Here is a 12,681-nt window from a genome sequence, read left to right on the forward strand (position 1 = left end):
AGGTTGTGTGGATGGGATGTTCTTACAGGATTCCTGACAGTCCCTCCATGGAAGACCTGAGATCCAGGGTCAGAGACTCTCTCCTCTCCAAGAGGAGGTTAAAAGTCTTTTGTGTCTCTGTGTCAGAGCACTTAGGTGTTGCTGCAGCTCAGAGACCTACAAGTGGAGGAGATTACACTGCAAGTTGGCTGGATGACCTCTAAGGGGTCGGCAGTTATGCCACACGTAGGCTGGGTTTGCGATTGATGTAGCTGTAGTAGACATTCATAAAAATAAAAAAAAATTAAAACTGGTTACTCTGAGGTTGTGTTTAGGGTTGGGGTAGGTGTAAAATTGAATAAAACATAGCAGGTTACTGTGAGGTTGGGCCTAGGGCTGGGGTAGGTGTGATTTTAATAAACTGCAATAGGTTGTATTCTGTGCCATGTACAAGACATTGAATCAATGAAACCCACATGGAGGTTTGTTACTGTGAGGTTGGGTTAAGAGTTGTGGTAGGTTGTGTTGTAAAATAGCAATCAGTTTTTTATTATTATTGTCTCTTTTTCTTTTAATCAAACAATTATTTGTATTGGTCATGTAAGGGTCATATATTAACTGAACTTTTAATGTTGTGGGTGAGTGCTGTGCATACTAATTAGCATTTTTGCAGAAGTAGATACATGCGGGTCCAAAATTAAATTCAGCTCTGCAGAAACTTCCTGTCTGAAGAGAGGTGTTAAAACTGTACACAAAACATAGAAAGATGTATACTTTGTTGTTGGGCAGAGAATTCGTAGAAAAAGAGGAAGTATGTCTAAGGTGTGGCCAATGGAGGACTGAACAATGACTGACAAGATATCGGAGTGACTTTAAGAGGGAAGAGACTGCACCACCGAAGAGGAGAACCAAGAGTGTGGAAATTATAAACTGAATCCAGAAAAGTTAAAGAAATTGAGTTAAAAGGGGTTTTGGGCATTATCTAACATAATGAATAAGCACTATGATGTTAATGATTATTTTGAATGAGAGGGAAAACCAAGATTTAGGAAAACGCCTGTTGTAATGACAATTGGAATTTTTTGTGGGGATTTGATTATCTGTTTTTGTTTTTGTCTGCTCCAGAGAGGAGCAGAAAAGGGGAATTGTTGGAGAAAAAGAATTTATTTTCATTACTTTTGTGTTTTTTATTAGGAAAATGTTTAGACTAACAACAGATTAATCAATCTTTTCTATTGTATTATAAAACATCTTGACCAGACAAACTTCCTCTTTTTTACTGTGCTGCATACTTTTTAGAAGAACTGCTGACAAGTGAAAACAGCAGAATAAGAATAAATTTAGGTTTGTTCCAGAAGTCTAGACATGTCACAAGTTGTCATGATGCTTGTAGAAGTGTGAAATATATTAACGATGCACGGAAGTGTTCAGTTCTGGTATGCAGAGAAAGGTTGCAGAAAGAGGAAGTAATGTCCAGGGGTCACAAAGGGCCAAGGGACTGCAGAATGACTGATAAGTGACGTTAAACCAAAACTCCACCTTTTAAGGTCAGTTGTGTATATATGCTGGAGTGAGGAAATATATGTTAGTTGCGAACCTCTTGAATGTAATTTTTGTATTGCATTGGGGTAATGTAACCCAGAGCTCTGTCATTGAATTATTCATTTGTATCTAATAAATTACTATTTTTGGCATTGAAGAAAACCCTCTCCAGACCTTTTCTTATTGAACACGCATGGAATTGGCTAGATATTCCAACAATGTAAGTGCACCGAAAGGGGATCAAAAGAACTGTCTTGGAATGCCATGTAGTAGAATGTCCTGGGATGCCGTTGATTTTTAAGGCAATGGGATTCGCAGGACTTTTCAAACTCACAACCTGCAGATTATGAGACTGACGCGCTGCCTACGGCGCCAACGAGGCAGACTGATGGACCTGGGCAAACTGTGAAATACCAGCTTCCATGTCACGGTGCTTCGGTGTGGATACTAGGAGACAGCCCGGGATAAGCAGAGATGTCAGGATGACCAAGTGGTCTAAGGCGCTGCATACAGGTCGCAGTCTCCCCTGGAGGTGTGGGTTCGAATCTCACTTTCGACAAACCTAATCTTTGGCTATGAGTTCAGGCTAAAGTCTTTAACTCTCTGCCACCTTGTCAGAGTGATACAGTAACACTGACAAAGCACCGCATCAATCTCTTTGCGCCAAAGTTTATGCAGCCTAGCAGTGTCCCTGGCAGCCTTAATGGGCTCTTTAGACTGTAGGTTTTAAGGCGTTTGCGATCAAGGTATTGTCTACAAAAACTCGGAAAAGCATGTGAACAAAACAATGGACGAGGGCTTTAATGCAAGTGAACCAAAAGGGGATCAAAAGTACTGTCTTGGAATGCCATGTAGTGGAATGTCCTGGGATGCCGTTAATATCTAAGGCAATGGGATTCGCAGGACTTTTTGTCAAATCCTCGCACAACGTTAATTTATGACATTTGACAGATCCACGCCGAACGTCAAGTGACAACGTGATAGGAAAGGGAGCATCTTACCATCATTGCTTCAGACTCAGGAAATGTTCTTGGAACTTCACACCGCCAGGCCTCCAGAGGAGCTGTAGCTTTTTTTGCCCCGGGGAAGCATGATCCACACGGAAGGGAATAAAAAATGCTGCCCAGTCATCTAAGCGCTTCCAAGTGCCAAAAAGTAGCACCTTGCCCCGTGTGAGGCTTGAACTCACAACCTTCGGATTATGAGACTGACGCGCTGCCTAATGCGCCAACGAGGCAGACTGTTGGACCTGGGCAAACTGTGAAAGACCAGCTTTCATGTCACGGTGCTTCGGTGTGGATGCAAGAAGACAGCTCAGGTTGAGCAGGGATGTCAGGATGGCTGAGCAGTCTAAGGCGCTGCGTTCAGGTCGCAGTCTCCCATGGAGGTGTGGGTTTGAATCCCACTTCTGACAAACCTAGTCTTTAGCTACGCGTTCAGGCTAAAGTCTTTAACTCTCTGCCACCTTGTCAGAGTGATACAGTAACACTGACAAAGCACCGCATCAATCTCTTTGCGCCAAAGTTTATGCAGCCTAGCAGTGTCCCTGGCAGCCTTAATGGGCTCTTTAGACTGTAGGTTTTAAGGCGTTTGCGATCAAGGTATTGTCCACAAAAACTCGGGAAAACATGTAAACAAAACAATGGACGAGGCCTTTAATGCAAGTGAACCAAAAGGGGATCAAAAGTACTGTCTTGGAATGCCATGTAGTAGAATGTCCTGGGATGCCGTTGATTTTTAATGCAATGGGATTCGCAGGACTTTTCGTCAAATCCTCGCACAACGTTAATTTATGACATTTGACAGATCCACGCCGAACGTCAAGCGACAACGTGATAGGAATGGGAGCATCTTACCATCATTGCTTCAGACTCAGGAAATGTTCTTGGAACTTCACACCGCCAGGCCTCCAGAGGAGCTGTAGCTTTTTTGCCCCGGGGAAGCATGATCCACACAGAAGGGAATAAAAAATGCTGCCCAGTCATCTAAGCGCTTCCAAGTGCCAAAAGGTAACACCTTGCCCCGTGTAAGGCTCAAACTCACGACCTTCAGATTATGAGACTGACGCGCTGCCTACTGCGTCAATGAGGCAGACTGACGGACTTGGGCAAACTGTGAAACACCAGCTTCCATGTCAAGGTGCTTCGGTGTGGATGCTAGAAGACAGCTCAGGTTGAGCAGTGATGTCAGGATGGCCGAGCAGTCTAAGGCGCAGCGTTCAGGTCGCAGTCTCCCCTGGAGGCGTGGGTTTGAATCCCACTTCTGACAAACCTAATCTTTAGCTACGCATTCAGGCTAAAGTCTTTAACTCTCTGCCATCTTGTCAGAGTGATACAGTAACTCTGACAAAGCACCGCATCAATCTCTTTGCGCCAAACTTTATGCACCCTAGCAGTGTCCCTGGCAGCCTTAATGGGCTCTTTAGACTGTAGGTTTTAAGGCGTTTGCGATCAAGGTATTGTCCACAAAAACTCGAAAAAGCATGGGAACAAAACAATGGACGAGGGTTTTAATGCAAGTGAACCAAAAGGGGATCAAAAGTACTGTCTTAGAATGCCATGTAGTGGAATGTCCTGGGATGCCGTTGATTTTTAAGGCAATGGGATTCGCAGGACTTTTCGTCAAATCCTCGCACAACGTTAATTCATGACATTTGACAGATCCACGCCGAACGTCAAGCGACAACGTGATAGGAATGGGAGCATCTTACCATCATTGCTTCAGACTCAGGAAATGTTCTTGGAACTTCACACAGCCAGGCCTCCAGAGGAGCTGTAGCTTTTTTTGCCCTGGGGAAGCATGATCTACACGGAAGGGAATAAAAAATGCTGCCCAGTCATCTAAGCGCTTCCAAGTGCCAAAAGGTAACACCTTGCCCCGTGTAAGGCTCAAACTCACGACCTTCAGATTATGAGACTGACGCGCTGCCTACTGCGCCAATGAGGCAGACTGATGGACTTGGGCAAACTGTGAAACACCAGCTTCCATGTCACGGTGCTTCGGTGTGGATACTAGGAGACAGCGCAGGATAAGCAGGGATGTCAGGATGGCCAACGGTCTAAGGCGCTGCGTTCAGGTCGCAGTCTCCCCTGGAGGCGTGGGTTCAAATCCCACTTCCGACAAACCGAATCTTTGGCTTTGCGTTCAGGCTAAAGTCTTTAACTCTCTGCCACCTTGTCAGAGTGATACAGTAACACTGACAAAGCACCGCATCAATCTCTTTGCGCCAAAGTTTATGCACCCTAGCAGTGTCCCTGGCAGCCTTAATGGGCTCTTTAGACTGTAGGTTTTAAGGCGTTTGCGATCAAGGTTTTGTCCACAAAAACTCGGAAAAGCATGTGAACAAAACAATGGACGAGGGCTTTAATGCAAGTGAACCAAAAGGGGATCAAAAGTACTGTCTTAGAATGCCATGTAGTGGAATGTCCTGGGATGCCGTTGATTTTTAAGGCAATGGTATTCGCAGGACTTTTCGTCAAATCCTCGCACAACGTTAATTCATGACATTTGACAGATCCACGCCGAACGTCAAGTGACAATGTGATAGGAAAGGGAGCATCTTACCATCATTGCTTCAGACTCAGGAAATGTTCTTGGAACTTCACACCGCCAGGCCTCCAGAGGAGCTGTAGCTTTTTTTGCCCCGGGGAAGCATGATCCACACGGAGGGGAATAAAAAATGCTGCCCAGTCATCTAAGTGCTTCCAAGTGCCAAAAAGTAGCACCTTGCCCCATGTGAGGCTCGAACTCACGACCTTCAGATTATGAGACTGACGCGCTGCCTACTGCGCCAACGAGGCAGACTGATGGACCTGGGCAAACTGTGAAACACCAGCTTCCATGTCACGGTGCTTCGGTGTGGATACTAGGAGACAGCTCGGGGTAAGAAGAGATGTCAGGATGGCCAAGCGGTCTAAGGCGCTGCGTTCAGGTTGCAGTTTCACCTGGAGGCATGGGTTTGAATCCCACTTCTGACAAACCTAATCTTTAGCTACGCGTTCAGGCTAAAGTCTTTAACTCTCTGCCACCTTGTCAGAGTGATACAGTAACACTGACAAAGCACCGCATCAATCTCTTTGCGCCAAAGTTTATGCAGCCTAGCAGTGTCCCTGGCAGCCTTAATGGGCTCTTTAGACTGTAGGTTTTAAGGCGTTTGCGATCAAGGTATTATCCACAAAAACTCGGGAAAACATGTAAACAAAACAATGGACGAGGCCTTTAATGCAAGTGAGCCAAAAGGGGATCAAAAGTACTGTCTTGGAATGCCATGTAGTGGAATGTCCTGGGATGCCGTTGATTTTTAAGGCAATGGGATTCGCAGGACTTTTCGTCAAATCCTCGCACAACGTTAATTCATGACATTTGACAGATCCACGCCGAACGTCAAGCGACAACGTGATAGGAATGGGAGCATCTTACCATCATTGCTTCAGACTCAGGAAATGTTCTTGGAACTTCACACAGCCAGGCCTCCAGAAGAGCTGTAGCTTTTTTTGCCCTGGGGAAGCATGATCCACACGGAAGGGAATAAAAAATGCTGCCCAGTCATCTAAGCGCTTCCAAGTGCCAAAAGCTAACACCTTGCCCCGTGTAAGGCTCAAACTCACGACCTTCAGATTATGAGACTGACGCGCTGCCTACTGCGCCAATGAGGCAGACTGATGGACTTGGGCAAACTGTGAAACACCAGCTTCCATGTCACGGTGCTTCGGTGTGGATGCTAGAAGACAGCTCAGGTTGAGCAGGGATGTCAGGATGGCCGAGCAGTCTAAGGCGCTGCGTTCAGGTCGCAGTCTCCCCTGGAGGTGTGGGTTTGAATCCCACTTCTGACAAACCTAATCTTTAGCTACGCGTTCAGGCTAAAGTCTTTAACTCTCTGCCACCTTGTCAGAGTGATACAGTAACTCTGACAAAGCACCGCATCAATCTCTTTGCGTCAAAGTTTATGCACCCTAGCAGTGTCCCTGGCAGCCTTAATGGGCTCTTTAGACTGTTGGTTTTAAGGCGTTTGCGATCAAGGTATTGTCCACAAAAACTCGAAAAAGCATGGGAACAAAACAATGGACGAGGGCTTTAATGCAAGTGAACCAAAAGGGGATCAAAAGTACTGTCTTAGAATGCCATGTAGTGGAATGTCCTGGGATGCCGTTGATTTTTAAGGCAATGGGATTCGCAGGACTTTTCGTCAAATCCTCGCACAACGTTAATTCATGACATTTGACAGATCCACGCCGAACGTCAAGCGACAATGTGATAGGAATGGGAACATCTTACCATCATTGCTTTAGACTCAGGAAATGTTCTTGGAACTTCACACCGCCAGGCCTCCAGAGGAGCTGTAGCTTTTTTTGCCACGGGGAAGCATGATCCACACGGAGGGGAATAAAAAATGCTGCCCAGTCATCTAAGCGCTTCCAAGTGCCAAAAAGTAGCACCTTGCCCCGTGTGAGGCTCGAACTCACGACCTTCATATTATGAGATTGACGCGCTGCCTACTGCGCCAACGAGGCAGACTGATGGACCTGGGCAAACTGTGAAACACCAGCTTCCATGTCACGGTGCTGCGGTGTGGATACTAGGAGACAGCTTGGATCAGGCAAGCATGTCAGGATTGCCGAGCGGTCTAAGGTGCTCCCTTCAGGTTGCAGTCTCCCCTGGAAGTGTGGGTTTGAATTACACTTCTCACAAACTTAATCTTTGGCAACACGTTCAGGCTCAAGTCTTTAACTCTCTGCCACCATGGCCGAGTGATACAGTAACACTGACAAAGCACCGCATCAATCTCGTTGCGCCAAAGTTCTCCAAAAGCCAAAATCCTCGCACAACGTTAATTCATGACATTTGACAGATCCACGCCGAACGTCAAGCGACAACGTGATAGGAATGGGAGCATCCTACCATCATTGCTTCTGACTCAGGAAATGTTCTTGGAACTTCACACCGCCAGGCCTCCAGAGAAGCTGTAGCTCTTTTTGCCCCGGGGAAGCATAATCCACATGAAAGGGGATAAAAAATGCCGCCCAGTTATCTAAGAGCTTCCATGTGCCAAAAGTCAGCACCCTCCCCGTATGAGGCTTGAACTCACGACCTTCAGATTATGAGACTGACACACTGCCTACTGCGTCAACAAGGCATACTTCTGGACCTGGGCAAACTGTGAAACAACAGCTTCCATGTCACGGTGCTTCGGTGTGGATGCTAGGAGACAGCTCAGGCTAAGCAGGGATGTCAGGATGGCCGAGTGGTCTAAGGTGCTGCATTTAAGCTGAGGAACAATCGTTCAACAAAGAAGGGAAGAAAGGGGGGAAGAAAAAAAGAAGAAAGGAAAGGGTGAATACTAAGCTTCCTGGACATGCCTTCCCTGCAGCTGCTTTATGTCACGCATAGTGATACTGTTTTGAGTTAAAACAACGCAATTTGAGTTACATTGATTTCTATTGCAGGTGCTCACCAAGACCGGGGTTCGAATCCAGCTAAAGACGCTTTATTGTTATTGGTTTATTATTACTCAATAAACTGTTTGAATGTGTAATGCTCCAAGGTAAATAAAATATGCCTAAGCACTTTATTCTTGTGTTTTTTGACATTCTTTAATGAAAATTAAAGCATACCAATTTGAATGAATCATTATTTAGTAGTTGTTGTAGCATTGTTAGGCTTATGGTTATTTTTGTTCTGTATTTTGATGTACAAATGATCTATAGAAATCTCATAGAGTATATAGTGTACACACACACACACACACACACATATATACATATGTATATATATATATATATATATATATATATATATATATATATATATATATATATATGTGTGTGTGTGTGTGTGTGTATGTGTGTGTGTGTGTGTGTATATATATAATTAAAAGTCAAGTAGTCAGTTATTTATATATGCATTATTTATCTAACAATTGTCAACAGAACATTAATGAATATAGAGTAGAAAATGTAAAAATAATAAATTAGTTATTAATAATATAGTATTAACAATATGAATAAACAATGTTAATAAAAAGTTAAATACAAACAGAAACCGACACAAAGTGGACTTAAAAGTCAAGGATCAGTCATTTATTAATGCAATATTTATTTAACAATGGTCAACAAAACAGTAATGAACATGGAATAAAAAATCAAAAAAATTAAATGTTAAATATTAACAGAATAAATACAAAATTAACAAATTAAATAAAATGTTGAATAAATTTAGAAACCAACAATAAGTGAAATAGAATAAATTTAACTATTATGGTTGTAACCTGTATACACTTTATACATACACACACACACACACACACATATAAATGATAAATAAGTTAAATAAAATGTCAACAAAATAAATAAACTATTTAAATAAAAAGTGCAATAAAACAGAATCAAACAAGGCAATTGAAGAACTATTATGGTTATAAACTGTATAAACTATAGACATACACATAAATAATAAACAGTTAAATAAAATGTTAACAAAATAAATTATTTTTATAAAATGTGAAATAAAATAGAAACCAACAAGTGAAGTAGTATAAATTGAAGAACTATTATGGTAGTAAACTTCATACACTCTGTACACACACATATATATATAAATAATACATTAAATAAAATGTTAACAAAATAAATACACTATTTAAATAAAATGCGCAATAAAATAGAAACCAACAACAAGTGAAATAGAATAAACTGTAGAACTATTATGGTTAATAACTATATAAATACACACACATATATAAATAATAAATAAGTTAAATAAAATGTTAACAAAATAAATAATTAAAAAGTAAAATGTGCAAAAAAACAACAAGTGAAATAGAATAAATTGAATTATTATGGTTATAAACTGTAAACACTACACACACACACACACACACACACACATAAATAATATAAAAGTTAAATAAAAAGTCAGCAAAATAAATACACTATTTAAAGAAAATGTGAAATAAAAATATAAACTAACAGCAAGTGAAATTGAATGAACTGAAGAACTATTACACTATATACATACACAAACAAACAAACACATTATTTTGGATTGGTCCTTTTCATTTCCTCTAGCCACTCTTCTTTAGTCAAAGTTTCAGTCTGTGGGCAGTACACCCTGCCCCTGAGTTGGCTATGGCCTGTGGCATTTGTTTTGAACTGCCCACACTTTTTACAAGTGTTCACTTGAACAGCCGGTACGGTCTTTTGGGAATGGCTCCAGATGTGGACGGTGATGCAGCATGCTGTGAGCTGGTACTGGACATTGTTGGCTGAAGTGGTGGCTGTCTGAGTGGCATCCCCTGCACCATCGGGATACCCTGGGCCATAGGGATTCCCTGGACCATTGGCACACCCTGAAACATCGGCATACCCTGGTACCCTGGTGTAGCTGGGATGTATATGTTGGGTACTATCTGCAGCGATGCTCCAGGTGCTGGTGGTGTAAACATGACCTGGGTCTGTACTGGTGCCTTGGGTCTAAGTGGGGGTCGTCCAACAGATGTCTGCCTCTGCCTTGCCTGACCTGCTGTGCTCTCTGGCAACACATACTGGTGCTGCTCTCCTGGTTGGTCTGGCTCTGTCCGAAGACTTTTGGCAACTGGGAGAGGTTCCTGGGCTTCTGGGAGGTGTTGAGGCAACTGAATACCCTGAACCAGCACAGACAGCTCCTGCTTCTTCTGTCTGTTATTAAACCACTGAATCAGGGTATTCAGGTTTACCTCAACCAGCTGCATGGATGTACCTCCCATTACCAAGCTGTTGCCCAGTACGAGTTGCCTAATCCTGCGGTAGTCTTGCAGGATCAGAGACCATCTTGAAAGGCTTCCCTTGCCTTTTCGGTTGGGACTAGGGTGGATGGTACAAAGCCTAATAGATGGTCTCCACAAGACGGCAACAGTCAGGCCACTGAGCAGGAGCACTGCTTGCACCCAGCACACATCTGGTAGTGCTCTCCATGCCAGGGGTGTGAGTGGGCTTCTTGGGTGTTTTAAATCGCCCACTCAGCAGTCGCTTCTGGTGTCGAGCTGCATACACCACCCGCTTCTTGTCTTGGTCATGCAGGCTTTGCCAAAGACCAATAATCTCGTTGGCCTCCTGGTTGGTGAGGCTGAGGCTTTTGTGGGTCCGAAGCTCAACCAGATATTCAGCCAGCCTGTCCACATGCTGGAAGCCCGGAATATTTTGGTAGTCAACAGCCTAATGAAAGCACAAAAAAAAAAAAATAGCACATTAAATTGTTCAATGCATAATTCCATAATTGATTCTGTTATCATGTTGAAGCTGCACTACGGAAATAAACCTGATGCGTGTTTGACTTTACACTTTATTTCAAAATTATTCTAGATCATTGTAAAGACTTACAGTCTCTTCATCACCATCATCATCGTCGTCATCATCATTATTTTCGTCATCATCTTCCGTAGCCTCTTCTGGCTCTAAGGGCACAGGTGAAATTGGTTCTTCAGGCTGCGCAGGTGGGTCAGGGACCAGTGCAGGGCATGTGGAGACTGGCAAAGAAGCGACACTGCTGGTGACTGCAGTGGAGGAACCCGATCTCAATAAGAAGGATGGTGACAGAGCAGCCTCCGGATTAACAATAGTGTGATCCTCACTGATGTCACAGAAGCCCTCATCTTCTTCTCGCTCATCCACATTGAGATCCTCAATGAGCTCAGCAGTCTGCTCACAGTCTGGGTTCATGTTCTGCAGTGCCTGACCAGTCTGCTGGAACAGATACTGCACTCCAATGAGCTCACCTGAAAAAAATAAATGAAACATAAATAAACAAATTTTAAGAGCCATTTTTGATTGGGTGTTGAAGTGGCAAGTAGTTTTAAAAGCTAAACGTCAAGGAAGAAACAAACAAAAACATACATTTTAATCAGAGATCCAAAACATAATAAATATTCTGGACAAAACATCTAATGAAATGCAATGGAAATACAACGAAGACATAGAAATGTACAAATAAATTTCCCTCAAAGCTTGTAGCATTATGCTTGATAATGACATGTAATAATAATGTAATAATAATTTTGTATCTTGCTTTAGTAAATAGTCATGAAACAAAAAATTTGTTTACACAAATATTTAAAGACAAGTAAAGATTTCACAGCACAAAGCTCATGAACATTGACCTACTGTATCAAACTGGATACAGTAGATGGAGAGAACATAGAAATTGCAGGTTTATTAACAATAGCAACAAACAAAAAACAAACACTAAGACATTTAATGCGTTTTTACACAATGTTTGTGCAAAATCATACCTGGGATGAAACGATTGAGGTGTAAATGAAAGGACTCGAGAGACGTGGAGCCCCTGGCACATCTGTAGGTCCGTAGCAGAACACCTCCCTTGGTTATGCTCCCCGTTTCATTATAGAGCACGACACCAGGGGGGTCCTGAATGCATTTGATATGCTTTTTTTGGACACTCCAGATGTGCTTCATCCTTTCCTTGTCTAAAAGAGGAACGCCCAGCGAGTCATTGCCCTTGTTGCTCATGAGCTCAGTAAGAAGCTGTTCAAGTAGAAGGATGGTAGTCTCCTCCCCACGGGTCCTCCTCCGGCAATGGAGAGCCAGCTCCTCCCTGGTGAGATGCTTGTTGACATCAGCATCTGTCAACGCAGGCCTTGGGACATCAACAGTGCTCGCTTTGCTTGGCGTAGCAAAGAAACATCAGCTGCATCCTATTCAAAAATGCACGCAGAGATCCGTGACATGAAGATGGGATACAGTTGATGAGCATCAGTTGTACATCCCACAGCAATCCTGCGCATAAAGTGCCAGATGTCCAATTTCACAGTCAACTCCGGCCATCCTCTGAACCTGGCTTTGAGTTTGGTCTCACCCACATCAGTGCAGCACCCACAGTCCACATACAAAACAGCAGGTGGATCCACACCAGCCTCCTGGTATCTTCTGACCAGCCCATCCACCATCCTGTCCAGTCCTGCTCCTTCCTGGGCAGTGAGCACACTTATCAGCACCTGACCAAACTCATTGCCAACAGAGGTGAGCCAGAGTCCTGTTCCTTTTGCTGTCCCGGCCAGCTTTTTTGTGATCTAGATTAGACAAGAGAAGAACCATGGTGTATCGTCAGATCAAGCAGACTACACAAAGGGTTTTTACCAATGCTGGAATATAATAAAGAAATTATAAATTG

The 12,681-nt window shown here is 43.2% G+C and overlaps 1 protein-coding gene, 1 long non-coding RNA gene and 3 other non-coding genes across 6 annotated transcripts in view; 1 reads left to right on the plus strand and 4 right to left on the minus strand.

The window, feature by feature from the left end:
- The window catches only part of LOC137491172 (uncharacterized), a 122,382-nt gene that overhangs the window by 55,365 nt on the left and 54,336 nt on the right, over positions 1–12,681 (minus strand). The window lies entirely within an intron of this gene.
- trnam-cau (transfer RNA methionine (anticodon CAU)) lies at positions 5,249–5,321 on the minus strand. The gene has a single exon. It is a non-coding gene; the product is annotated as a tRNA-Met (tRNA).
- trnal-cag (transfer RNA leucine (anticodon CAG)) lies at positions 6,271–6,353 on the plus strand. Its single transcript has one exon. It is a non-coding gene; the product is annotated as a tRNA-Leu (tRNA).
- Positions 6,959–7,031, minus strand: trnam-cau (transfer RNA methionine (anticodon CAU)). Its single transcript has one exon. It is a non-coding gene; the product is annotated as a tRNA-Met (tRNA).
- On the minus strand, positions 10,350–11,302 carry LOC108183884 (uncharacterized). The gene is made up of 2 exons (XM_021475639.3): positions 10,875–11,302; positions 10,350–10,709 (listed from the first exon to the last, which is right to left on the minus strand). Exons 1-2 carry the CDS (start codon positions 11,289–11,291, stop codon positions 10,380–10,382), a joined length of 747 nt encoding a protein of 248 aa, XP_021331314.1. The 5' UTR covers positions 11,292–11,302; the 3' UTR covers positions 10,350–10,379.

The sequence above is a fragment of the Danio rerio genome, chromosome 4, assembly GCF_049306965.1.
Source record: "Danio rerio strain Tuebingen ecotype United States chromosome 4, GRCz12tu, whole genome shotgun sequence".
Lineage (NCBI taxonomy): Eukaryota > Metazoa > Chordata > Actinopteri > Cypriniformes > Danionidae > Danio > Danio rerio.

Bases quoted from the DNA above. Each gene is read 5' to 3' on its own strand.
- LOC108183884 (XM_021475639.3), bottom strand. From the start codon at position 11,291: ATGTTTCATTTATTTTTTTCAGGTGAGCTCATTGGAGTGCAGTATCTG. The intron at 10,710-10,874 runs GTAAGTCTTTAC...TGCTTTCATTAG, and splicing joins ATGATGGTGATGAAGAGACT to GCTGTTGACTACCAAAATAT.